Source organism: Borostomias antarcticus (genome assembly GCF_949987555.1).
Source record: "Borostomias antarcticus genome assembly, chromosome: 15".
Classification (NCBI taxonomy): domain Eukaryota; kingdom Metazoa; phylum Chordata; class Actinopteri; order Stomiiformes; family Stomiidae; genus Borostomias; species Borostomias antarcticus.
Genome location: NC_140248.1, coordinates 13,689,489 through 13,717,222, shown reverse-complemented (window position 1 = coordinate 13,717,222; position 27,734 = coordinate 13,689,489). Strand labels below are relative to the sequence as shown.

Sequence of the window (27,734 nt, the reverse complement as noted above, 5' to 3'; positions counted from 1 at the left end):
AAATTCACAGCTAGCTCTAAATAACGTAGCCAGATTGTTGGCTAGCTAGTAGCGCAAAGTCGTTGTATTTTATTGATGGGTAGCTAACGTTATATAACTAATTTAATGGCTAAATAGCGCGCGCAAGCTAGCTAGACTAACGTTAGCTAGTTAACTTAATGCACTCATTGGCAAGGGTTCGGAATCGAATCAAGCCAGCTAACGTAGCCACCTAGCCAGACTACCCATTACGTTAGCTACGTAAATTGACGTATTTTACTGTCAGCTAGCTAATGTCAGGCCAATAATGTCTTCTCTGGTCGAGTCCCGTTACTAGTTATCCAGCCAACGCACCAGACGTTAGTTAACTAGCTAGCTAGCCTAGCTGCTAACCCCAGCTAGCTAGAATGTTTGACAGGTTAGCATCGGTTGGTCGTGGCAACTTGTAGCTAGCCTAGCTAGCAACAGCATCCACCGGTGCGGTGGTATATTGACGTTCTGTCAGCATAGCTAGCTATATCTTAAGATATAGCTGTTTAAAGGCTATCTGTCTAGCCGCATTTGTGCACCATTTACTGAGTCTAGCCACGATTTCTGATTTGACGGATTATTATTGGTCGCACTGGAGTGAAAAGCAGAAGATTAACCCAGAACAGCAGGATGTCACAGGGATTTAGTTTTGAAAACAAAACAGCTAACCCATGTTGAGCATTTTTGGAATAATTCCTTATTGCCATCTCAATTAGACCCTGCGGTTAGGCAAACCAAAAGTTTTGTTTCTGACCCCATAGCCACTCACACGTTATTTTTTTAGAAAAGTGTTAACACATATTTTGACATCATGTCTGGAGACAGCTCGGATAGCAGTAGTAGCGAGGATTCAGATTCAGGGACGCGGAGGAAAGCCTGTCTCATCAAACATGAGATTACCAATGGTAGGTCGCCATTTACTATCAACGTCTTTCTTTGTTATCAACGTTAAAATATGTTCCTTGGTTATAAGGAAGACGTGATTCCTCACAAGACACTTGAAGGATGTGTGTGCATAGATTATGTTAGATCATGACCCGTCCGTGCATTTTAATTCAGTAGTACAGCTCAGTGAGTGATGAATGTATGTGACGTTTTCGTAGTAGGATTGTCGCGATGCGCACACAAACACTGATACTGCAATGTGTTTTCTTCCTCTGTCAGCAAACCTCACTGGTCATACAGAGAGAGTGGGTATGGAGAACTTCGAGCTTCTCAAAGTGTTGGGTACAGGAGGTGAGATTTGTTCAAGGTTCTAAATAGAGATACAGTATTATATAGCCTGGCTAATTGTACCATAGTTTACCTCCAGTATTGTTGTACAGATTACAATATAGTGGGATAATGGGATTGTTTTACCACTTTGTACTGTTTTTTTTTCTGTCTAGCCTATGGGAAAGTGTTTTTGGTCAGAAAGAATAGTGGTCATGATGAGGGGAAGCTCTATGCCATGAAGGTGAGTCTGCCTACCTGGTCTGTGTGATATTCGTTTAGAGACAGCTCAAGGACCAACATTTGTCTGGTCAAGTCCGGAATTATGAGGACTATCTGTTGATTGTCCTCATAACTTCACTTCCTGTCTCATTTGCTCTGTCCTGTCTTTGCACTGTCCTGTCTAGTCCTTGCACCCTGACTAATGTTGTCTATCCATCAGTGTTATGCACCAACTGACCAGAACACATTCATAGTATGTGTAAAAACCTACTTGGCAATAGAATCTGATTATGATTCTGCTCACATTGTCCCCATGCAGGTGCTGAAGAAAGCAGCCATCGTGCAGAAGGCCAAAACGGCAGAGCACACGCGTACCGAGAGGCAGGTGCTGGAGAACATCCGCCAGTCCCCGTTCCTGGTCACCCTGCACTACGCCTTCCAGACCCAGACCAAGCTGCACCTCATCCTGGGTGAGCCCTGGGTCATGTAGACCCCAATGTGGAACTCTCCACCTGGGACCCCGAAGTGCTGAGCGTTGTTTCGGTAACACTTTACAATAAGGGTACATTAATAAGCGTTAGTTAATGCATTATTAAGCATTAAGTAACAGTTAACTAATGTCTCTATTAACCATTTACTAATGTTATTTATGTTAACTAAGGTTAACTAACCTAACCCTAACCTTAACCAAGGCATTAATTAACATTAGAAACCTAACCTAACCCTAAATAAGCATTAGTTAACAGTTAACTAATGTTTTTTGTGACCCTTATTGTAAAGTGTGACCGTTGTTTCTTTACCGTTCCTGGTAATGTTTCTGCAATGGGCCTGTTAAATGCACTGTATGTGTGTTTGTTTCCGTCTATTCAAGTGGTGTGTGTATTTGCCTGTGTGTGTGTGTATGTATGTGTGTGTGTGTGTGTGTGTGTGTGTGTGTGTAGACTATGTGAGTGGTGGGGAGATGTTCACTCACCTGTATCAGAGGGATCACTTCGCAGAGGACGAGGTGCGGATCTACATCGGCGAGATCATCCTGGCACTGGAGCACTTGCACAAGGTGGGTACCCATCTCTGTCCTCTCTGTCATAGTCACAGTCGATATCCCTGGAGCTCCGCTTTCACTATCTGAAATTTTGCACTTCAAATGCACCTCCTAAATCAATGGCATGTCTGGAGATTGGCAGTTTTACAGGTTGGGTCGTTATTTTATGAGGGTGTAGGCCACATGTTGTCTTTGTCTAGACTGGTGGTGTGCAAGTGAGTTCCTTTTTATAATAATAATAAATTGGGTTTATATAACGCTTCTCATCTGCTGAGACAAATCTCAAAGCACTTCACAGATAAAAGACTATGGCACAAATAAAAGACTAATGCTGTGTTCACACCGGGCGTGAATTTTTCCTGCGGCGCGGTGAGTTTACATAGAAATTCAATACAATTCGCGCGAACTGGGCGGCGGGCGGCGCGAATTGCCGAACCCAGCGGTGCGGCGGCCAGGATTCGCCGCGCGGCAACATTCGCAACAGTTCAATTTTTTGAACTTTCTGCGGCGGATTTGCGCGGCAACTCATTGATCCCGCGGCGAGATTGGGCGAACTGGGTGGCGCGAATTTTCTCGCAGGGCAAGAAAGGGCAAGGGCAAGGCCCGTTTTAAAAACCTCTATGGAGGGGGCAGTTCTGAGGTAGTCTGGGAGGGAGTTCCTGTGGCGTGGGGAGAGAGAGCAGAAGGCTTGGCCTCCCATCATTCAGAGACATGTAGGGGGGATGCGGAGCAGAGGGGCATGACTAGAGCGGAGGGAGCGACAGCGTTTGTTGTGGGTGGTGATGAGGTCAGTGAGGTAGCTGGGGCTTTGGCCATATGAGGCTTTGTAGGTCAGGAGGAGGACTTTGAACTGGATCCTGTAGTAGACTGGGAGCCAGTGGAATTAGGCGAGTGTATGGGTTATGTGGGATGACTTTTTTGAACCGGTGAGGACTCTGGCGGCGCTTCTCTGGATGTGTTGTTAGACTGTTGATAGATTTAGCTGGGAGACCGGAGAGAAGTGCATTTCCATAATCGATTTGGGAGAAGATTAGAGTGTGGACCAGGTGTTTTGGTGTCGTCTTTTGAAAGTGGTGGCTGCAGTATATTTTTGAGGTGAAAAAAGGAAATCTTTCAGATGTGATTGATATGGGCTTGGGATTCGAGTCGAGCTTCACTCCAAAGTTAGTGACGACAGAGGAGAGAAGAAGCAGTCTCCTCTATTCCAGAGGAATAAGCTCCACTCTTTCATCATTGTAATAATGCATTCTACAGTATGCCTTCTCTGTCAAATGCGGCTTATGTTGTGTATGTAACTTCCTGTTTGTGCCATGTACAGCTGGGTATCGTGTATCGAGACATCAAATTAGAAAACATCCTTCTGGACAGCGAAGGACATGTGGTCCTAACAGATTTTGGGCTCAGCAAAGAGTTTCTGCAAGAAGAGGTGCGTGAAGACATCTTTTTAACAACAAAGACATACAGTATTAGATTGTCAGGTGTGTGGGTGCTTGTGCGGGTGGGTTCACGAGTGCACGCCAGGGTTATAATAGTTTTGCTTTTTTCATTAGTTTTTATTTTTATATCGTTTTAACTTTTTGTGTTCAATTTCAGTTTAGTTTTAATTCGTTTTTAAAGCAGATTTGCTAGTTTATTTTTTATTTTTTGATAATGCTTAGTTTTAGTTTAGTTTTTATTAGTTTCAGTATTAGTTTTAGTTTGGTTTTTTTTCGCGTTAGCCTCGTGAGACCATCCTGATCTCGTGAGCTCATGTTGTTTCACTCTGTGCAAAACAAACCATCTGGCGAACGTCAGATTACTTCTGCGCAGGGGCACAGCTAAAGAAAGAATGCAGGATAGATTTAATATCCACCCAAAATACTAGGCTTATGTATGAAATGAAAAAGACTAAAACTAAGGACATTTTCTGTACAATTTTAGTTTAATTTAGTTAGTTTTGTAAACACACAATACAGTTTTAGTTAGTTATCGTTTTTTCTTTTGTAGTTTTTATTTTTATTTCAGTTAACTAAAATGTTTTTTCACACCTAGTTTTAGTTTTTTAGTTAGTTTTCGTTAACTATAATAACCTTGGTGCACGCATGTATCGCAGTGTACTGTTTTTTATTTTTTTATTTTTTATTTTTAAAGCCCTTACTGACTTACTTCATTTGATCACAAACAGAAGGAGAGGACGTACTCATTCTGTGGCACCATCGAGTACATGGCTCCGGAGATCATCCGAGGAAAGTCCGGCCATGGCAAGGTTAGGCGCGAGGATAACTCCTCTAGCTGCGTCGTGTAGCTGTGCAGTATGTGCAGGGGTGATAAATGCTTGCATGACAGGTAGATCCTTCCAGAACCAAGTTCACCCCCCCCCCCCTCCCCTCTCTTTTTCTCCTCTTTGTCTCGCCTCCCGGGACAAATCAGTCGGTTGATTGGTGGAGTCTGGGGATCCTGATGTTTGAGCTCCTGACAGGGGCGTCGCCGTTCACCCTGGAGGGGGAGAGGAACTCGCAGAGTGAAGTGTCCAAGTGAGTGCTGCTGCACGTCTCGCCCACTCCCACTCACTGACTGTTTTTTTCTCATCCTCTCTCATGTATCTCTTCACACTGTCGTTTATGAAAATAATGACATCCATTGTGGTGAGTGGTTGTGCCTTTCACCATCTCTTTTATGTAGCTGCCAGAATATACAAACGTGTATCAGAACAAATTAATTACTTGTGATGTACCCTTTGTGTAATATGAAGCCCACTGCCTAATTTAAAATTCAAATCATTCTTTCCAATCATGTTCTTTATGAATATGAAGGTTGCTGTCCAACGAATCCTTGGTTATCACAGTGTAGAGACAATTACTTCTCTCTCCCCCCCTTTCTAAACCTCCTCTCTATCTCTCCTTTCTCTCCCCCTCTCTCTCCCTCCTCTCTATCTCTCCTCTCTGCCCCTCTTCTCTCTCACTTTCTCTACCCCTCCTCTCTCTCCCTCCTCTCTATCTCCTCTCTCCCTCCTCTCTCCCTCCTCTCTTCATCTATCTCTCTCCCTCCCCCTCAATCCCTCTCTCTCCTCTCTCTTCCCCTCTCCATCCCTCCTCTATCTCTCCACTATCTCTCATCTATCCCTCTCTCTATCCCTCCTCTCCCTCCTTCCTTTCTTCCACTCAGGCGTATTTTGCGTTGCGAGCCCCCATTTCCGTCTATGATTGGCCCCGTGGCCCAGGACCTGCTGAGAAAGCTGCTGGTGAAGGACCCCCATAAGAGGCTGGGCGCTGGGCCGCGAGGGGCTGAAGACATCAAGGGTCATCCCTTCTTCAAGGTGCTCTCCACCTCTCACGCCTCGCTGCTTTGTCACCAATACCACTTTTTTTTCACGCACTGGAGCACACACACACACACACACACACACACACACACACACACACACACACACACACACACACACCTACCTCACCATGCTCATTGTTCTGTCCTGCCTCTCCAGGGTCTCAACTGGTCAGATCTGGCAGAGAAGAAGGTGTCCAGCCCGTTCAAACCAGAGCTGAGGAGTGAGCTGGATGTGGGGAACTTCGCTGAGGAGTTCACCGGCATGGACCCTGTTTACTCCCCAGCCAGCACTCCGCCAAGCACCGACCGCCTGTTCCAGGTAGGTCCTCAGATGAGATTAACTTTAATAGTCCTCGTTGTGGTGGGGGTGGGGGTGGGGGGCGGGGGCGTTACAGCAGCTAGAAGGTACAGAGTACAGTGTTTCCCCAAGGATTTTTTTCAGGGGGGGTGGTAGGCCCCCGAAACTACTAATGTTGTCGCGGAGTGGGAGTGTCATGGATACATGGTGTCAAGTGTCATCATAGACATGCAGTTAGGTGTTTATCGGGTGCATTTCTCTACACTAAGCTGAAATGAAACAAGTGCACATAACTTAGGTAAATACATATTAACAATATTTACTTACAAAAAATAAAAACATATTACAAAACATTTCCTTCAGAAAATGTGTGTGAATGCTGAACAGCTGAAATGAAATGGCAAAAGCATTGCTGAAAATGCTTAGCCTAAAAAATGGGAAATAATCCATTTAGTCCACAACACTTATCTAATGTTAGCCTACATAGTTACTAACATTAGAAGACATAGACTAAACTGTGGTTACATTACTTATGTAGCTAGCTACATCAACAGAAAATATTTTCATTTCATCATCTCTCAGTCCCAGAAATCTCCCAGAAAAACATCCCTAATTAAAAAATATGGCATTTCATCCAGTCTGTTAATAATGCTAGAGTTGTCTGGGATCCCCGTGCCAAGCCTAAAGGCCTCCTAGGGGGGCACCTGAACACATGCAGTCTCACCCCTAAACGTGACCAGATTAAGCAACTGCTTATAGAATCAAATTTGGATTACTTATTTTTTATCTGAAACCTGGCTTCAAACCAACTCCCCAGCTGCTGCTCTAACTGTTCCCGGTTATATTATATTCAGAAAAGATCGACCAGATGATAGATGGGGAGGAGTAATGTTTTATGTTAAAGACACCATCCATTGTACCCAGATCCACCTTTTATTTAGACAACCTGGACCTTATTTACGGCATATTATAAGACGTTTGACTCACTGAGAACTTTGGAGTCCTGTAGAAGAAATTTAAAATCCAGTACAAGCCAAGTATATCCATGTAATGGCGGCGGACGGGGTACCGAGAATGCAGCTTCTAAAAAATGTATTTTCTGCCGCGAAACGGTTGTTTTCATCAATCTATTTTTATGAATCGCTAGTTGTGCTTCCATAGAGCGAGGGCTTGTTATGGTTTTCACATGCCTCTAATATAATCTTTAGAAACGTCTTTAGAAACGTCTTTAGAAACTAAATAAAGTTTCCCCACTTGCTCCAGCACGCATGCGCACTGCGCGCAGACTGGCTATTCTCCGTCTGTAGGCTACACTCGTGGCTCACATTCACTACGCTACGATCGGCTCGCGCTGGATTTAAAATTTCTTCTACAGGTCTCCGAATTACATCAAAGTTATCTCGGTGAGTCAAACGTCTTATAATATGCCGTAAATAAGGTCCAGGTTGTCGAAAAAGAGCATTCTCCTTTAAATATGATTAACTAGAATGCATTGGTTTAAACATTACCCTGTCCCCCCAAATGTCCTTCACTGTCCTAGGGCTCTATCGACCACCAGATTCAAAAGCCATCTTTTTCGACCAGTTAAAGGTGGGATAGGTAGTTTGCTTTTGGCTTTATTTGGTAAAATTGGCATAATATCCTTTCAGCTATCAGGAACAGAAGTGCTCAGAGAATAAACTTGGATCTCCGTGTTTACTGCTGCCTCTGTATTTTGGATTCAAAGAATGCACCGCACGCGAATGTATTGACCAATTAGGGTCTCTATCTCGCCACACCTACCAGTCATGTTTGGAGGGAGGGACTACATCATGATTAACAGGAGGGAGGGGCGGGTTCTTTTGAAAAAGATGACCAACCAGGCCTTGTTGACGTCAAACTACCTACCCCACCTTTAAACACCATACTCAAAGATTGTAACCTTGACAAAGAAGTACATCTGATGGGGGACTTCATCATAAACTGGGAAGATAAACATGGTAGAAAAGCTCTCAAGCAACTCACAATTAAATTAAATTTCAGATGATCAAAGGGACAACCAGAATAACATCTAAATCACAGACCCAAATCGATCTAGTGTTCAGTAACAAACCAGAGAGGATCACTAAAACATTTAATTTTGTCACCAGCCTATCTGATCATAACCTGACGCTAGTATCCAGAAAACTGTCCAAGAATAGATTTAATCTGACTACCACCAAAAAACAAACCTACCTCAGAACCCCAAAGGCTGATCAAGGTGACTTTGATGAAGCAATAAATGGAATTGACTGGAAGGCGATACTATCAGGGGCTGATGTGGAAACTGACAGTCTCCTGTTCCTCTCCACAATCAAGACCACCATGAACTTTCTTAAAGACACAACGCCAAAACGTGGCCAAAAGAGCACCCTCCCCTGGATAAATGACAATACAATAAAATCAATGAAAGAAAGAGATCAGGCCCTTAAAATAGCCCTTAAGTACAAAAAGGAACATGACAAACGTAGGTTTACAACCCTGAGGAACAAGGTAACAACAGAACTGAGACAGGCAAAGGCAGCACTCTTTATTGGCATCATTAATGAAGCAAATGGAAATAGTAAAATGATCTGGGACAACATAAAGAAACTGACAGGAAAAGACCAAAAAATTCAGGGAAAACATTAGAACTTAAAGTTAATGGATGTGTAACACAGGACCCCCAAACAAGTCAACAACAGCTTTTAACATCTACTTTGTTGAGTCAAACGCTAACCTGTACCCCGCCCAATTAGATCCTACATGCAACACCAATTGATGAAACTAATCCTGTCTTCTCCATGAAGGAGGTCTCAGAGCCCAAGGTGCTCCGAATACTAAGCGCACTCAAAAGCTCTACAGCTAAGAACGTGTTTGGGCTGGATTCCTCCTTCCTTAAGAAACACAGAGAGTAATTCACGGGCCCCATCACCAAAATGGTCAACTCCTCTATCCAAGATGCCGTGTTCCCACAGGCCTGGAAGTCAGCCATTATCACTCCGATCTTTAAGTCAGGGGATGCTGCAGAGGTTAGCAACTACCAACCTGTCAGCATCCTTCCAATAGTCTCAAAGATAACCGAGAAGTGCATAGCAGAACAACTTGTCACTCACCTCAACAACACTCCTTTCTCACTTCACACCATGCAGTTCGAGTTCAGAGCTTATCACTCAACCGAAACAGCAAACTGCTTCTTTTTGGAGTCTGTTAAAGCTAAAATGGACGAGCGCGGAGTGATTGGAGCGGTGTTCCTGGACCTGAGGAAGGCCTTTGACACCATCAGTCATACTCACCACCAAGCTTTCCAGGTTTAACTTCTCACCCACTGCAATAAAATGGATGACATCATATCTCGAGGGTAAGACACACACAACGTGCCAGGATAAATGGAGAAACATCACCACCCTTGGAATATGATGTCGGGGTGCCACAGGGATCAATCCTGGGCCCTTTGTTGTTCAGCCTCTACATCAACGACTTGCCCACTGTCTGTGCTGGCACAACAGTCCAGATCCAGATGTATGCAGATGACACAGTGGTTTATGTACATGCTCAGAACAAGGCAGCAAATAAACTGAACACAATAATGACCCGCATAGTTACATGGCTCTCAGATAACTGTCTCCACCTCAACGCAAAGTAAACCGTCTGCATGTTCTTGGAAAAAAGAACATCTGTAACACCTGACCCAGATGTGTTTGCAGCAAAAGAGAGGCTTGAAGTGGTCACAGAATTTAAATACCTCGGCATAAACCTGGACTCAAACCTCACCTTCAAAAAGCATGTAAAAAAAAGTCACACAAACAGTTAAATACAACACAGCTAATTTCAAATACATCTGTATCTGCCTCAATATGGAAACCGCAAAACTCTACTTCAATGCAATAATCATGTCCCATCTTACATACTGTCTAACCAGTTGGTCTCAGACCTGTAAAACCACTCTGTCACCAATCCGATCAGTTTATAAACGGGCTCTGAAGGTTCTAGACAAGAAACCCATTCGCCACCATCACTGCAACATCCTCGAAAAGCATGCCCTTCTAAGCCGGGATAACATCTTGAAGCTCAGTGATGCCAGCCTGGTATTTAAAATCCACCACGGTCTAGCCCCACCACCCCTCTCTCAGTTCTTTACAGAGAGCAGCAGGTTCACTAGAACTGTTGTAGAGGGAGACTTCATCATCTCAGTGAGGAAAAGCTCATTCAGCGAATGGGCTTTCTCTGTTAAAGCTGCTGAATCCTGGAACACCATCCCATCACACATCTGCAGTATTGATATGCACAAGTCATTTAAACACACACTCAAAACCTGGTTGTTACAATATCAGGCATGTGACCACTAACTAGCCCTGTCGCAGTCCAGCTGCCTAACTTTGTGTACCTGCCCGTTTGCCTAACTGTGTATGTATACTTGACTGTCTGCCTGCGTGCTTGTCTGTGTAGTATTTGATATTGTGTTGGCCTTGCTTTGTCCCTGTACATAATGTTTGTAAGCTGTCCTGCATAGTGTGTGTGTGTGTGTGTGTGTGTGTGTGTGTGTGCGTTGCCTGCATGACTGTCTGCCTGCTTGCCCGTCTGTACTCTGCGTTCCTTGATCGTGTAATGTCCTTGTATTGTCCCAAATCTTGTTGTATCCTGTTCTGTATCTTCCTAGAACTTTTTACACTTTCACTCTCTTTAACTTAGCTAATTGTTTTTCTAAGTTGTGCACAAATTACCTTTTAAATATTTGCTATTTTTATTATATTAGTTCTAAAATGTCTTTCTATATTATGTCTTTTACCAGGCTTTAACATCTAGCCCAGGGACTGCAGCTGAAAATTAGCAACCCTGTTAATGCTGGCATATTTACAGTTTTTATTCATGCTTACATGTCCATCACTGTGGATTGGTATGCACTGTCCCTGCTCAAATAAACTCAATAAAGTAAAGTCAGAAAATGTCCGCTTGCTGCGATGCTAATTTTCGCCATGTTAAACTTTGACTGACTTAAGCTAAAAATGTTAGCCATCAAAAAGTCCGCTATTTTTTTTGGCTTTTCGGGTCTTTCAGGAGGGGCGGGGGGTCTTGTTGGGGGGGGGGGGGGGGGGGTCCACCTCTCCAAGGCAATGGTGGGGGAAACACTGGAGTAGATCAGAGTAAATAATATACATCAGGCACTGTTATAGAGTCTGATGGCCGGTGGCACAAAGGAACGCCTTGAACCGCTCTGTTTTGTACCTGTGGGGGATTAGCCTGCGACAGAAGGCGTCACAGGCTCATCCTCACACCCGTCACATCAAGCAGAATGACCTCTGGCATTACACTGTCACTTCACTGCCACAGTAAGACACAAATCAAATCAAACTTTATTTATATATATACACCCACCCCACCGTTCAGTTCATCAGGTCATCTCTGAGCTGTCAATCAATGATGTCTGCTCTCTTGTTTTCCAGGGCTACTCCTTCGTCGCTCCCTCCATCCTCTTTAACAAGAACGTGGTGATGGGAGACTTCATGGAGGCACAGATGGGAGCAGACCGGCCAGGCTCGGCTACAGTCCGTCGCAGTGCCATGTTAGAGGTATGGACCTCCTCACAGGGGTGTACCGGTAGGCCAAGTGCTTATTAGGTAGATGGATAGTACCACCCGGATCCTTCCTCTTAACCACCTACTGTATTTATATTTTGCTACTCTTGCACTTTGGCTTTAGCACTAGATTATAAGCTCTTAGTCACTTGTTTTGAATGGAGATGCACTTTTGAGTTCTGACGAGAAGTACATGTACTGTAGTACACTGACTACTTACAGTGCAATTATTGTAAGTTGCAGCTTTGCATAAAAGTGTCTGCTAAATGAATGTAATGGATACCTGGAGGATATTGGGTCCAGGCCCAGTGTGTATATTGTACCCTCCAGGGCTCTGAGACACTCCTGTAAATCTCTGCTTTCAAGGCAGTTTTAAGTAGCCAGAGTGCAAGATGTGTAAGATGTGGACATATCCTGTTTCATCAAAAAGATTTCAAAACACTCTCTGTCTTCCTCCCCTCGACTTCCTCCGTGGTCTGCTGCTGTGCTGCCCTATAGGACTCCCAGTTCTTCCAGCACTACGAACTGTGCCTGCAGGGGGCGCCCTTGGGCGAGGGCAGCTTCTCCGTGTGCAGGAAATGCAGACACCGGCAGAGCGGCCACGAGTACGCTGTCAAGATCATCAGCCGCAGGTGAGCCGACTCTACCCTGCCATTTCCGCGGCTAGTGTGAGTCTGGAGTCTAGCATGCTCTCTGCTCCTCTCGCGCTGTAATGCGGCTTGTCAATGTTGAAGCCGCGTGATTAATTACACCGTTCACGCTTCCCTGTGTCGGAATGTATTTTAATATATTACTGTGACTATTTGATAGCTGTAGGTCACAGATGTGTTCTGTTGACCTTTTATGTTGGACTGACTCTGAGTTGCTCCTCCCGGCTGTGTTAGAATGGAGGTGAACACTCAGAGGGAGATCGCAGCTCTGAGACAGTGTGAGTCTCACCCCAACATCGTCAGACTGCATGAGGTCTACACCGACCAGGTACACGGATGTGTGCTTCACATTCGCATGCCCCTAAAGGCCCTGACACAACAATGCCATTTCTTTTTGCAATTTATATTCACCCAGGAGGCTGTAGGATTAGATTTTCAATAATGTTTGACATTTGGAAATCGTGAATTCAGCTGGGAACTGCAGTCAGCGATAAACAATTTTCTCATCGCAACTTTCAACCCCGCTCTCTCCCTTCCTCCGCTCTCGCCCCCCCCCTTGCTCTCCATCTGTCCGTCTGCCAGTACCACACCTACCTGGTGATGGAGCTTCTGGCAGGCGGGGAACTGCTTGAGAGAATCAAGCGAAAGAAGCTGTTTGGGGAGGCGGAGGCCAGCCTGCTGCTGCGGAGCCTGGTGTCGGCCGTCAGCTTCATGCACGAAGCCGGAGTGGTGCACCGGGACCTCAAACCAGAGGTGGGCCACCACGCCTCCTAACACTTAGGCCTCTGTCCTTCTACTACACAGACCTGCTGCAAAACAAGGAGGAACCCACGTTTGTTTAGAAATATATTTCACTGATGCTTTATCTGCTGGTGAATTGGTCTGACTCAACGGATGTAGGTTTTGTGGAAAGCCGCGTCATTCCTTTATTACTGCCCAATCAGTGGCGGCAGAGTCTGTTGTCCACCCAATCAGATTCAATCCAGACCTAGCAACCGCTACTCCTAAGATGATTGTGATTGGTTTAAAGAAATACAGCGTTTTTCCCTCCCTATCCCCGAATGATGATGAGTCCAGCCAGACTTTTCTCCAGCACTGGCACAGCGTAAATGAAGTGTGGAGATAGGTCTGGCTATGCAAGACTACCTGTATATTGACCTTTTGCTACAAAATCCCATTTGAATCCCCTCCTTCCGCCCGGCAGAATGTCCTGTTCGCAGACGAGGGGGAAGACTCGGTGCTAAAGGTGATCGATTTCGGCTTCGCCCGGCTGTGCCCCGCGGGAAGCGCCCCCCTGCAGACCCCCTGCTTCACCCTGCAGTACGCGGCCCCCGAGCTGTTCCACAGCGCAGGCTACGACCAGGCCTGCGACCTCTGGAGCCTCGGGGTCATCCTGGTACTTTGCTCCGCTTGCTCACTTCCTAATGCCTCATTAGCAACCAGAATAATCATCACAATGTTAATAACTGTGTGCATGTGTGTCTGTGTGTCTCTCTTTACCAGTACACCATGCTGTCAGGCCAGGTGCCCTTTCAGAGTGAGCAGCGGGGGGTGACCTCATCATATGCCGCTGACATCATGCAGAAGATTAAAGAGGGGGACTTCTCATTGGCTGGGGAGGCCTGGAAGGGCGTATCAGAGGAGGCCAAGGAGCTTGTGAAAGGTGCGACAAGATGAGCTCGAAGCTTCCAAATTATGACTTGTGGCATTCTTTTCCATCATACTCATCCCTCTTCCTCCTCTCCTGCCCAGGACTGCTGACGGTGGACCCAGAGAGGCGTCTCAAACTGTCCGACCTCCGGGAGAACAGCTGGCTGCAGGGTGGGGTCACGATATCGTCCACTCCCCTGTGCACTCCAGATGTGCTGGAGTCTAGCGGGCCGACCGTCCGCACCTACGTCAACGCCACCTACAAGGTAACGGGAATCTGAGTCTTCTCAAAGCTTTTGCCCTGACTTTCACACGTGGGCAAATGAGGCAACTCTCAGCAGGCAGATTGTAGATGTGAGTAAAACGCATTCCCCTCTTGTAATTGGCTTTCGTTCAACATAATCTTCCTGCTCTCCACTTCCCCTCTCTCTCTCTCTCCGTTAGGCCTTCAACAGGGGGAAGAGAGAGGGCTTCTTTCTCAAGAGCGTCGACAACGCCCCTCTGGCGAAACGACGCAAGCTCAAAATGACGAGCACGGGGGTGGAGACCAGACGGAGCTCGTCTTCCTCCTCCTCCTCTTCCTCCTCCTCCTCTGCCTCCGCCGCTGCGACCACAAACCTCAAAGTGCCGCCGCCGCCACCGCACCACGGCGTGACGCCAAAGCAGAGCTAGCTGTGGGAGGCGGAGGACTGGGGGAGCAGGGGGATCGGGTGGTGGAGGTAGAGAGACTTAAAGAGTAGTTTGTATTTAAGCAAAGGGCAGTAATGGGTTCCAGTTGGGTTCTGAAAACAATGGCAATTGTATTATCGCAGCAATGCAGTGTATTTTCACCATCTGCTCTGCGCTAATTAAGAAGAATCATCTGGTTTCTTAGGAACTAATGTGTAATTTCAGTAATGAATCCAAGTTTTGTTTTTATGACATGGATATGGATCAATATGATTGGAAGTAGAAGTCTGCACAGTACTGTACTTATTATATATAATGAATCACCTTATGCGATTGGCACACACTAGGAATGTGATAGGATCCTGACCTGTGCTTGTTTCAGGTGCTGGATTCACATACAAACAGCTGAGATGGTTTGATGTTTGCAGTGCTAAAACTGCTGTTTTCAAAGATTCAACATCTTATCGTCACATCTTATGGAAACGTGCGCATTCTAAAACCAGCGTGGCATCTATTGTACGCGAATCCGGCTCCAGATAGATAGGAGAGAAAAACGTTGAACCATTAATGGATAAAGGGAAATCAGAAGCCATGAGTGAGCACAAGCCATAGACAGAGTGAGGGTACAGTCGTAACCTTCACATCAGAGCACTTGTGGATACATAGTAGCCAGCACATGGCAGGTGGAGAGGGGGTTGGCTGGGACCTACTGTATATCATGTGACAATTTTATTCTGATATTGGGGAGAACAAAGTGAGACTAGTGCAGATAGCTGTCCTAGTAAATTAGATTTGTAAAAGAAAACAGTCCGGGGGCTGAGGTCTTCTAGCAGAGCGACCGTCGATGTTACACACTGCCAACTTACAGGAACTGTGCGTAGCATTCCCTTTGGCAGGAGGAGAGGTTAGTGTTGATCTGTTAAAAGCTGGTGAGTGGGTAGAGTTATTAAGCACTGGTTTTCTGAAGTCCAATGATGCTATATCCATCTCTGTGTGAATAGCAGAGAACATTTTGGAAGTGAAGAGTATGATTGTGACTCCGTCAGATAAGACCGTTTTAATCTTTCAATGTTAGTCACACTGATGATTTACCTATCACTTTTTTACTGGATCTGATCAATCTGTTGATTTTTACCTGGATATCGCACAAATGTAGTCTTTTAATCAGTTTTGAATGCACATTTCAGCTTTAAACCCAGTGTGCGTTTCTTGTATTTATTGCGTGTCCTGGGTGTTGCATGTTTTTTAAAGCTGTGGTAATGGTTGTTTTGTTGGTATGAGTGTCTGTACAGGATGGGTGTTGATGAAGTGTGTGTGGCCTTGGGATTGGATGTACTCTTTTCTTTTAACAAAGTATCATTTCTTTGTGACTGTAGTGAATTGATTTTGTTTTAGATTTAAATTTTTAATCACAGATCCTTTGTTAGTAATTATAAACTTACCGTCATGTTGGGGACTGTGCTTTTATTACTATTGCTATTTTTTGTATTTTAATTTGGCTATTGATGTACTGTGTTGTCTTTTTAATGTGATGATTTTGAGATACCGTAGAATGATCTGCCCATGTAATGTATTGCTTTTTTTTTTTCTTTTTTTTTTTTTGAGCATATCATGATATTGAGATGTCACAAGTTTGATGCCTGTTTGCACCAAGAACATAAGATATGGTGCAAAATAAATATTACTTTACACATTATAATATACATTTGCTTGTGTTTTTGTGCGTTGGCTGTAAGCCAGCGCAGCTAGAAGAGCGAATGTCGGGTTGTCCCTCCCCTACATTGTTGACCTGCAGTTCTATGTTGCTAGCACAAGAGGCAGTGGTCCCAGAACATCAAAACAAAAAGACTCCACAAATTTCCCAGGTCAGCGGTGGCCGAGTGGATAGTGCTCTGCCTAGCACCGCGAAGATTGTGAGAAGGACTAGGGCTGCGTTCTGAATTGCATACTACCCTACTATATAGTATGCCAAAACAGGATGTAGTCCCAATGCATAGTATGCCACATGCAGTATGGCAAAAATACCAGGATGTCCTACTACATCCGGTCTTGTTTCGCAGTATGCAAGCCAGCAGGCTTTTCTGGCTATTCTGACCCACAATCCTGTGCGCAGCGGAAATGTGCGTCACATGTTCGAGTGTGACACAGGCCTCTAGGATGCGTCTACGCGTTTCCCAACCCAGTTTAGGGATAACACCATTGAGTTTCGGGTTAAGGAAGACCCTAACCCCTAACCTTAACCTTAAACCTAACCCTACACCTGACCCTCACCCCAACCCTAACCTTAACCCTAAACTCTATGGTGTTCTTGCTAAACTACTAAATTGCGAAAAGTAATCTCGCGTCCTACTCCTATTGTAATGAGGACTGTCTGTCTATAATGCAGTAGCGTACCGTGGGGTCTTGCACAGGGTCTTTTCCGACAGTGTTATTACTCCCAATGTGAATAACGAGCTAGTAAGACCGGTGTCAAAGGACCGTAACATGTACTGTATTTTCATGAGGACTGTAGGGGGCGACGGTGCACTACCAAAATGCGATTTTCGTGCCTTCTTTCACTGAAAGAAGGCCCATTTTATATCAGGCTTCTTTCACTGAAAGAAGATGCAAAAATCAAGTTTTATTTGGATTTGGATTTGTATGGGTAAGCCAGGCTTATACCCTGGCTTATAGGAGCAATCGCCACTGGTAGGGGTACTAATAATTTGCAACACTTGGGACAATTTAATTGTTCCTACCGAAACGTAAACAACTATAATTCCACACCAAAACGAAGTCCATCACAAGAGTACGAAAACTCGTGCTAAAACACCACAACGCCTTATATCAAACTGAAAATAGCCCTGCCAGTGCTAACCATCTCTGGGCTACTGTATCGCATTCATAAGCCATCGTTCTGACACCATAATAAGAGGAAGCTTTTGTCAACAACATGCAACAACAGGTCCTTATCTCTCACATAGCAGCAAATTCCACAAGAGTGTCTGCCTGCAGGCCTACCTTCTCAAGACAGTGTGTTGCTACACCACTCTCAGGACACACCATCGCCATGCCCACACCACTCTCAGAACACACCACCGCCACGTTTAGGACAGTGTAGGAGCGAACTGCTCCGATAGATGGCGGTAGGTTGCGCAACGACTTGGATCCAAGCCGCCGTTGAAAGAAGAAGACAACGATGACCATTTATATGTAATACCATAGAATCCAGGCTAAGAAAATGTAATTTTTCCTAACACAATCACTGTTTATCTGATTTGTTTGTCATAAATCCGATATTATTTTGTTTTACATGTATAGAAAGATAAGATAATATTGTTTGCGAAAACAGCAAATCAATTTGACTCCTCATTCTAAAGAGCCATCATTCGGGGATAAAAAAGAGTCATCCTCACTGGGACGTCACACTGACAGTCCAAATCCTTAACCATTCGGCCACCGGGCAGTATGGTAATCCTAGTAAAATAGGTGTATTTGAAGTGGAACAAATGTTAATTTTCCTTCATATATCCCCCCAGTTATTCGGATCGGCTCTACAATATTATGGGTTCTAGGTTGGCCCATTCTACACCTCTCCACTGAGTTTTGTGAAAATCGCTCTGGTAGTTTTTGCCTGAGAGTGGTGTGGGCGTGGCCTCATTGTCCTGAGAGTGGTGTAGCAACACTGTGTCTTGAGAAGGTAGGCCTGCAGGCAGATGCCTCTCGCAAATTCACACACATTGCCAAAATGATCAATCTGAAATGCATTCAGCTGAAAAGCAGGACTCACCATTTCATTAGGTTTTGCTAGCCGTTAGCCATCTCCGACTCCCTGGGCCTTGTTAGCTAACTATCATTAGGCTTAATTTCCTGAACTTAGCTTTAGCTTAGCGTGCAGCCAAGTTATGGGTTACTGTTTACTTAAGATATTACTCTACATTTCAACCAGACATTCCAGTGAAACCAGGTAGTCAAAATAACCTTCCGTGATATAAAATGGGCACCGCAAACGCTTAATGGCTTGTAGCCACAGGTCTTGTCAGAGGCGCCAATGACGCGTTTTTTTCAAAGATGGCGCGGTCCTATAGGGCTTCACTTTAGGACACTTAAAATCCTATAGTAATTCATTTTTGTATGGGATGTGATGCACCAGTCGCTCTACGCCTACATGTGGTTTATTTTTGGTGATTAGACTGACTGTTAACGGGCACAGCTTTAGGTGGTGATGGGGGAATTAGCTTAATGTATTGATGCTTTTTTGTGCGTGGCTGTAAGCCAGCGCACCTAGTATAGCGTTCGTCCGGTTATCACTCCCTCCCTCTGTTACTGCGGACAATGTTGGCCTGCATTTCTCTGTTGGCACTACAAGAGGCAGTAGTCCCAGCACACCAAAATCAAGAAGGACACCAAAATCAACCAGCCGATCTCCACTGCACAAGTAGAGTAGTGGTGAGAGCATTGGACTCCCACCCTGGAGACAGGTTGAAGATGGGACTGGGGGGGATGATTTTATGGGACTATACCCCAAACCTCCACATGTTCATCCTTTCACATCCTTTCAATTTACCCATTGCCTTATAGATCATATCCTGTCCCAACCCCAACCCATATTCTAACCCCAACCCACACTAGGGACTGGAAGAAGGACACCAAAACCCACCTGCCGATCTTCACTGCACAAGTAGAGTAGGGATGACTTTATGTTATCATCAGTGTAACTGCTTTAGCCACTGACCGCTATCATTAGTGTTATGGAAGCTGCTGCTAGTTGTTGTGAGCCCATGAGCTAACTGGCTATCCCGCTCTCATTGTGCTGGATTAGCATTGGAAGCATTGGAACTGATGTGTCCAGGTGACAAGACCCATCTTTATTTATCACACATTACCGTCCTACCAGTCCTGCACAGAAATAAGCCAGCCAACGCACATAAGCCAGGCTTGACCTGGCCTGGTTTAATCAGCAGGATCATCATCATCATCATCGGTGTTAATACAGTACCACAACAGAATGCATCAGGCCTTGCCGACTGGAATTTAGGCCACCAGGAGGCAGTAGAGCAGTAGTCCACCAGGCATTGCTGTTGAAAGACCAATGGATAACATGGCTATAATGCACCTGTCATTGAGCCATTAATCAAAACGATCCTTGAGTGGATCATTTGCATAGGAAATTGTGATATATTGAGCATGACACAGATGGATATGGATGGAATGCTAAATCAAAACCATTCCATCAATTACAATCAGCCGTCTTGGAAGTGACCCAAGGCCGGTGCCAGCGTTTAGTGAGAGAGCACACACACACACACACACACACACACACACACACACACACACACACACACACACACACACACACACACACATACACACACACACACACACACACACACACACACAAAGACATACACTCAAACTCGTGGTAGGCAAGATAACCCTGCAACCAGACCATACATGAAGAATTTGTCTTACATTCCTCCACTGAGCTTTTGAATAATTAACCCAGTGGAGAAGTGCAGCTCTTTCCATGTCACATGCGTCAAGGCTGATTTCATGGCAGACCCTTCACTTTGTTTCTTCCCATCAAAATTGTATCATTGCTTTCCCAAAAAAACTTCCATTATTGAGTAAGCCTAGTTCAAATGTTTTCTGTGCACCTAAACCACACACGAGGCAACTTGATCGACAGGTTGTAGGCCTACACTTCCAGGTCCTGTGGAAAGAGCCAGAACAAGAACCATGTGACACTTAGCAGGCCGACAGAGCATCCATATGCAAGGTCAGTCTGTTGCCAATGCCATTTGTCACACAGAACACTGCAGTCCGTCACAATGACGGATGTGTTGGTCGTGTCGAGAGAGGGAAGACGAACAACCCGCTTCTGCTTCTCGTGTAATACTTCCGCAAATGACACGAGCATGAATTAGGCTACAGGGACTGTACACATTTCATACTATAGTAGCCTAGCTTAGAGAGAGGATTCATAATGTGTGTGTATGGTCATAGAATCGATAGTTTTGCGTGTAGATAGTTTGGAATTGTATGCCGTGTGTGGGTGGCAGACAGTGTCAGAGTCCTTATACTTTGGGAGTTGAATACCGCATTAACCAACTGCCATGTGGAGGACAGGAAGTAAGAGCGATCCTGGGTGTTTGTCCCCTCTCTACCCCGCCCTCTATCTCAGTGACATTTACACAAGACACTTTAATATTGCAACAGTCGACATCTGTGAGTAGATCGAGACATCTGACTCAAGAGAGAGTGTGTACACAATCAGCCAATCACACATGCTGGCTTTCTCCTCTCTTTCATCCACCCTCACAATGGTAGCCTACTGTAGCTCTCAGAGCGCCATCATCATAAGGATGATTTATTAGTTAGGCTACATAAAAATTCTTCAAAACATTCATGCACTTTTTTCATTTGAAAACTGTGTTGTAGAAAGACTCTGGTCCAAACCTCATTGCTTAATATAAAAGTTAATTCCAGGATCAAAATTATTCATAATTATTCAAATGTTAAGCCTGACTGTGGAACTTAATTGTTTTGGGCTACAGGGGATCTACAGGGGATTTCTTTTTACTGTATCTTTGACTCTTGCTTAGAGTGAAGTGTGTGGCAAAAGTGTGGCAATAGTATAGTCTTCATTAGGACCAATGCACCTGATGAAGTGTGTGGGAATAGTATAGTCTTCATTAGGACCAATGCACCTGATTTTTTTTACTGTATCTTTGACTCTTGCTTAGTCATTGTTTAAAGCTGTTGGTGGTCTATTTGCGTCTATGAAAATCCTGTTTTTGAGCCTTCCTGTTGTTGAGCCTAGCAGTCTGCCGCTGCCGATATCGGCCCGCCAGCGGTTTTTGGGAGGCGTTCCCGCGTCGGAACCCGGTCTGCTCCTGTGGGAGCAGCGGGTCGATGATTGGTTCGACGCGGGCGTAGATGAGGCGCTCGAGGATCTTGAAGGGGACACATAGCAGGGGATACACGCGACTACACTCCAACTTCTCACAGTTCTTGAACCAGGCCAGGTCCAGCCTGGCTTATGTGCGAGGCTGGCTTGTTTCTGTTCAGGACTGGTAGGACAGAAGCTAATCATGCCACTGAAATAGCTGTGAATTGAAATGACATGAAATAATGTATGATAAATAAAGATGGGTCTTGTCACCTGAACACATCAGTTCCAATGCTTCCAATGCTAATCCAGCACAATGAGAGCGGGATAGCCAGTTAGCTCATGAGCTCACAACAACTAGCAGCAGCTTCCATAACATTAATGGCAGTGGTCAGTGGCTAAAGCAGTTACACTGATGATTCCTGTAATGTTAGCTATTTTGCTGCAATTGGTTCAACTGCTGTTTCTGGATAAAGTCATGACTTGCTGTTTTGCACTTCCCTTTAGGTGGTGAATAAGTAGACCAAGACACAGTGGGTTATTTGGACATCTACTTGAATGAGCTGGTAGTAATGTTGTTTGTAAATAGTTAAGGGGTAATAGGCCTTTTTTTTTCTTTTTTCTTTTTTTTTCTTTTTACTAATATATATATATATATATAGGATCTTGATATTATATTGATATGAAGATATGAAAGTAAAGTTAAGTATTTGCCCTTAGAAGTAAATTGTATTTAAAATGGTTCTTAGCTAAGTAACCTAAGTATAGGCAGACTTGAAAGGCCAATCGTAACTAGGGCTGCAGGGCTCTAAGGTGCGACCATTTTACATACTCGCATTTGCGACTAAAAATAGTTTTGTGCGATCAGAAAAAATAATTTAGGAGCACACTGTGCGAGTACTGTTTTCAACTATTTTGCTCACATGTTTTTCCTAAAATAAATCCATGCAAATTGGATCAAACCAGAGTCAAACTTTCGCGCACCCGTATACAAATCTACAAGTCCCACAACTTTTTAATTTATTTTTTTATTAGAAGTCCCACGACTGCAACCTGCAACGCGCAGAACTCTCGTGATGACGCGCGATGACAGCTCAGCTGCCCTCACTCAAAAACAACTGTGCAGATGCCGAATGCCCCTGCCAGTAACATTAACAAAATGAAGAAATGAAGCCCATTCAATCGTATTTTGCCCGGCAAAGGGCCCGTCCCCACTGGTCAGCGGGAATTAACGCGTGTCCGCGAGCCCTCCGCGTTTTCATCTGCTTGGGTGGGCGTGTTCGGGCTTCAAGCTAACTAGCATTATAATCTTGCATAAAATACTGATTCTGTCAAATATATCGTTTCGAAAAATTATTTATTTATCCAGGCATCTTAGTTTTAACAGTTTAATTTATAGCGGAGCAGGTTATATTTGCTCGTATGTGGTATTTATTTTGTTCACAAGTTCGCGATCGTACAGCCAGGCTACAGAGCTCCAGGAACCCCTATGCCAAGCCGAGCTGCATCACATTGTGGCCGGCCCAGAATGTGATGCAGCTCGGCTTGGCATAGGGGTCTGGTAATGATGAGTTTGTAACCCCGATAGTGTATTCAGCCTGTTATTTTGACTATTTCAGTTCTTGAAGTAGTGTTTTTACAGGGAACTTTTAACATTGAAGTCAACGGGCACTTCCACATCCGCACCCCAGACTGACCAATATGGCTGCCAGGTGAATAAGGTGAATTGTACCGTTTTTGACGGCAGGGCTGTACCTTTCTAGTATCTGTATACCGTGCAACACTACTTCTGACTGAATAATAACCGTAACCTAGCTACTACGCCCAGCGTTCCATTCTAGCAGGAAGTTGTTTTTTGGTTGTTGTTTTTTATAACAAAAAAATCGATTTTGGGGCAGCAAGGCGAAATCGTCACACACAAAAATTGCGATTTGTAACAGAATTGATTTTTTCTCCCATCACCATTTCATATTCCTGCCTAAGTTCGCAAAGCATTGTGTGACTTTTCATCTACCCCTCGGTTTCAAGTCAGCATCTGAAAACCTTCGTTTTGGAGGGCTGTTTGAACGTCCACTAGCCCTCGATAGCTCCCTAGCCCTAGAAGCTAAAAGGAATGGGACACACTACCCTACGCGTGAACGCACAAAATGTAGGGGTAGGGCCAAGGGCTAGGGCTAAGGGGGGTATTGGGATTGGGCCGTAGTCTTCATTGGGACCAATAAACATGATGAAGTGTGTGGGGATAGTAGGCTATAGTCTTCATTAGGACCAATGCACCTGATGAAGTGTGTGAGAATAGTATAGTCTTCATTAGGACCAATGCACATGATGAAGTGTGTGGCAATAGTATAGTCTTCATTAGGACCAATGCACCTGATGAAGTGTGTGGGAATAGTATAGTCTTCATTAGGACCAATGCACCTGATGAAGTGTGTGGGAATAGTAGGCTATAGTTTTCATTAGGACCAATGCCCATGATGAAGTGTGTGGGAATAGTATAGTCTTCATTAGGACCGATGCAGGTTATTGGGGGCCAAGCAGCAAAGCTGCGAAGGCCACCATTGTGTTTGTACCTTTTATTATTATTTATGATTTATTTATTTATTATTATTTATTCTTCTGCCATGGGAGTCTATGGCAGCCCATAGAACCCTATGGTAAAAAGTTGTGAAAATTGGCACACTCATTCATGACAGTCCCCTGAGTCTTTTCACCAAGACCCATGTACACAGCTCGAACCCTCTAGCGCCACCAACGTGTCAAAGTTGGAGGTGCGTTTGTGCACGCAACTTTTGACCTGTAAGCCCGATTTTCAAAAACGAGGTACCGTTGGATTCCTTGGCTCAAGCCGAGTTCAACGCAATGTTTCAGTGGGAAGCGCAGTTGCCGAACAAATCATCATACAGCGAAAACTATAAGTCACACAGTTTAGATACTTACATTGTACGAATCAGCAGTTGTCTGAACATTTCGATATATAATATGTGTATAAGCTGTTAAAACTGTAGGCATAGCGACAAGTTAGAAAAAGAGTAAACATGCAAAATTAACAGCTCTAAAAGTTAGAGTGCGGTGCCATACGTTTCAATGGGGAGCGCAGTTGCCGAACAAATCGTCATACAGCGAAAACTGTAAGTCACATAGCTTACATACTTACATTGTACGAATCAGCACAGTTGTGTGAACATTTTGATATATGTGTGTGATATGTATAATATGTGTGTGAGCTGTCAAAACTGTAGGAGTGCCAGCAGTTTACAAAATGTGTGAATATTTTCAAAGCAACTGCTGCCACCACTCTAAAAACCTAATGTTTCTGAACATTCCAAAAGCAGTTTCAAGCAGTTTCAATGGGACAAAGAATAGTTTCAAAAGTTAAATTTCTAAAAAACTAGGCACCAACAGTGAAGACCGTGTGTCTGTAGCTCACTCAGAGTCTGAGTTGTGGTGTCCGTGGCGTGGTGGCGAGACTCCGCCCCCTTGAGTCAGAGCCAGTCGTGGACACTGTAGGCCGTGCCGGGCTACCCACCTGCTTTCACCAGTGAAGACCGTGTGTCTCTAGCCACCTCAGAGGCTGTGCTGTGAGGTCCGATGCTCTAAAGAAATAGTGGGAATATCACAAGTTGGGCTAGCTTCTACAAGCTAGCCCACCTAATTACTCTGTCGCCATGAGTGTTAGGGGTTGGGTTGGTAACTTGGAAATATTTCAGTTGTGGCCCTTTTTTGTTGTGAAGAGTTGTGGTTTAACAATTACGGCGATTAACCACCGTAAGCGAAGCAAAGTCTGCCAACTGAGGACCACCACACGGGCTGGTGTTCGGCTGCCACAGGCAAACCAGAATTCTGCAGCTGAACACCGAAGGGCTCACCCCCAGTAAAATCAACGTCATCGAGCACCTGGCCTGCACTACCAAGGCCCTCGACATCCTCCTCCAGGAGACCCACTGCGTAACAGCAGATAAGCTAGTTCTCCCAACTTTCACTCTAGCTTTAGGAAGCATGTCCTTGCTATGTTCGTCCATCAAAGGTTGAACTGGACCCTCGCCGACCAATCCCTGACTGGCTCGGAGATTGAATGGTTGTGCGTGGACGTTGCTGGCTTTAAAATCGCCAACGTCTTCAAGCCTCCGCCCTCGCGAATCACACCAGTGTAGCAGGTTATGGACATGACAAATGTTCTATAGACCATATTGTGAGACCATCTCACTGACTGGAATATTGGTGATGCCTGATTAAGATCTTGCAGTCCCAGGACATCCTGCTCTCGCCTACCCAATGACTAATGAATGAGAGGTCATGTAGAGAGGAATGCATTTTGTTAGACTGTTTCCTGTCAAAGTCACAGTAAATATGACAAAACCCTTTTAGCAAGGACTGGTTCTGTGAAAGGGGGGTTTTGGGGAAAACATTAACTCTTTCTCTCCTTGCCATGGTCCTCCTACCCCCCCCCCCCCCCCTCCCTGCGGTGATAAACCCAGGGCACGACATTCCTGAGGACACATGGGCCCAACAGAGACTCACAGTTAAACAAAGGAGTATAAGCATTCTTCGTATTGTTTCTTTAATAAAGTGAAATTACTTTCTCCCAACTATATTATGCAACCACCACGAGAATAAGCCCTGGGAATAAATTATGGGCATTGATGCATTCTTTTTGTAACCAAGTGTAACTGTGTGTTGTAAATAACTGCTGCTAAGTCAACCTAACAATGTTTGGTATCAATCTGAAGCTAAAATCATGAATCAGTTGATTGCTGGGGCATTTGCTGGGGAAATGTAATATCATGTTGAAACCATAACAGGGATATTCGATGATTCCAGACTCTTAAGAGAATCTTGGCTCACTGTTCTGTGATCGAAGGGAGTGGAGGTCACTCTGTGTGAATAACTAATTGGTGCTGTCTATGCAAACAGGACACACCTCAATTTCCTGCCCTTTTTGTGCATGGCTGGAAGCCAGTGCACCTAGTATAGCGTTTGTCCGGTTATCACTCCCTCCCTCCCTCCCTTACTCCGTTACTCCAGACAATGTTGGCCTGCATCTCTCTACTGGCCCCACTAGAGGCAGTAGTCCCAGCACACCAAAATCAAGAAGGACACCAAAATCAACCTGCCGATTTCCACTGCACAAGTAGAGTAGTGGTCAGAGCATTGGACTCCCACCCGAGAGACCCGGGTTCAAGACCCGGTGGGGATGACTTAATGGGACTATACCCCAAACCTCCACATGTTCATCCTTTAATTCCAACCTTTACCCCTTGCCTTATAGGTCAGATCCTGTCCCAACCCCAACCCTTATTCTAACCCCAACCCACACTAGGGACTGGAAAAAGGACACCAAAACCAACCCACACTAGGGACTGGAATAAGGACACCAAAACCAATCTGCATATCTCCACTGCACAAGTAGAGTAGTGGTCAAAGAATTGGACTCCCACCCGGGAGACCGGGGTTCAATACCTGGTGGGGATGTCTTAATGTTATCATCAGTGTAACTGTTTTAGCCACTGAGTGCAGCTGCAGCTGCTGCTAGTTGTTGTGAGCTTATGAGCTAACTGGCTATCCTGTTCTTATTGTGCTGGATTAGCATTGGAAGCATTGGAACTGATGTGTCCAAGCGACAAGACCTATGTTAATTTCAGACATTATTCCATGTCATTTCAATTCACAGCTATTTCAGTGGCATGACTAGCTTCCATCCTACCAGTCCTGAACATAAACAAGCCAGTCATGCACATAAGCCAGGCTGGACTTGGCCTGGTTAAGACAGATTCTTTCACTCTCAAACTCTCAAGTTCCGCTCTAAAATTTCTTTCCGTAACCAAGCATCCAAGCTTGTGCCTGATTGATGAAAATCAATCTGTATCCGTGGAATTGCTGAACTGCTAGCTAAGATCTCTACTCGACAGGGTCTTCAAACGATCCACCTCTGGCAAGAACTTTTAAACCATTTCAGTTGCTGTACAACAAGCAGCGCTGAAATTGAACTCTGAACATCCACGGACAATGTTTGCGCAACAGTCTACCATCACTGTTTAAACGGGAGTGCAGGAGCGTTACATCCTGCATCAAACCGAGCGACCGACCATCACCTGCCTCTTCCCTTCGTCGAAACACCTCCCGACACCTCGCTTTCAAACACACTACCCGTAAGGTTGACTTACAGCATTCTCTTTTGATGTGGTGTGATGCCAAGTGTTGTTTAAAGGATAAGGACACTGAATTTCATGTTTAA

The 27,734-nt window shown here is 44.8% G+C and overlaps 1 protein-coding gene across 2 annotated transcripts; it reads left to right on the top strand.

Annotated features, from left to right (window-relative positions):
• Nucleotides 1-494: 494 nt before the first annotated feature.
• Nucleotides 495-16,185, top strand: rps6ka4 (ribosomal protein S6 kinase, polypeptide 4). Of its 2 annotated transcripts, none has more exons than XM_084450545.1 (18): nt 495-914; nt 1,174-1,245; nt 1,398-1,465; nt 1,763-1,913; nt 2,385-2,500; nt 3,804-3,911; nt 4,653-4,730; nt 4,895-4,998; nt 5,630-5,780; nt 5,946-6,107; nt 11,528-11,653; nt 12,158-12,291; nt 12,544-12,637; nt 12,892-13,062; nt 13,514-13,705; nt 13,813-13,972; nt 14,062-14,225; nt 14,404-16,185. In XM_084450545.1, the coding sequence occupies exons 1-18, from the start codon at nt 821-823 to the stop codon at nt 14,629-14,631; spliced, it is 2,373 nt and encodes a 790-aa protein (XP_084306671.1). In that variant the 5' UTR covers nt 495-820; the 3' UTR covers nt 14,632-16,185. The 2 variants fall into 2 exon arrangements, with proteins under 2 accessions (XP_084306671.1, XP_084306670.1); XM_084450544.1 differs by having other exon boundaries at nt 4,650-4,730.
• The last annotated feature ends 11,549 nt before the right edge of the window (nt 16,186-27,734 follow it).

Bases quoted from the DNA above. Each gene is read 5' to 3' on its own strand.
- rps6ka4 (XM_084450544.1), top strand. From the start codon at position 821: ATGTCTGGAGACAGCTCGGATAGCAGTAGTAGCGAGGATTCAGATTCA. The intron at 1,914-2,384 runs GTGAGCCCTGGG...GTGTGTGTGTAG, and splicing joins CAAGCTGCACCTCATCCTGG to ACTATGTGAGTGGTGGGGAG. The intron at 13,063-13,513 runs GTGGGCCACCAC...TCCGCCCGGCAG, and splicing joins ACCGGGACCTCAAACCAGAG to AATGTCCTGTTCGCAGACGA.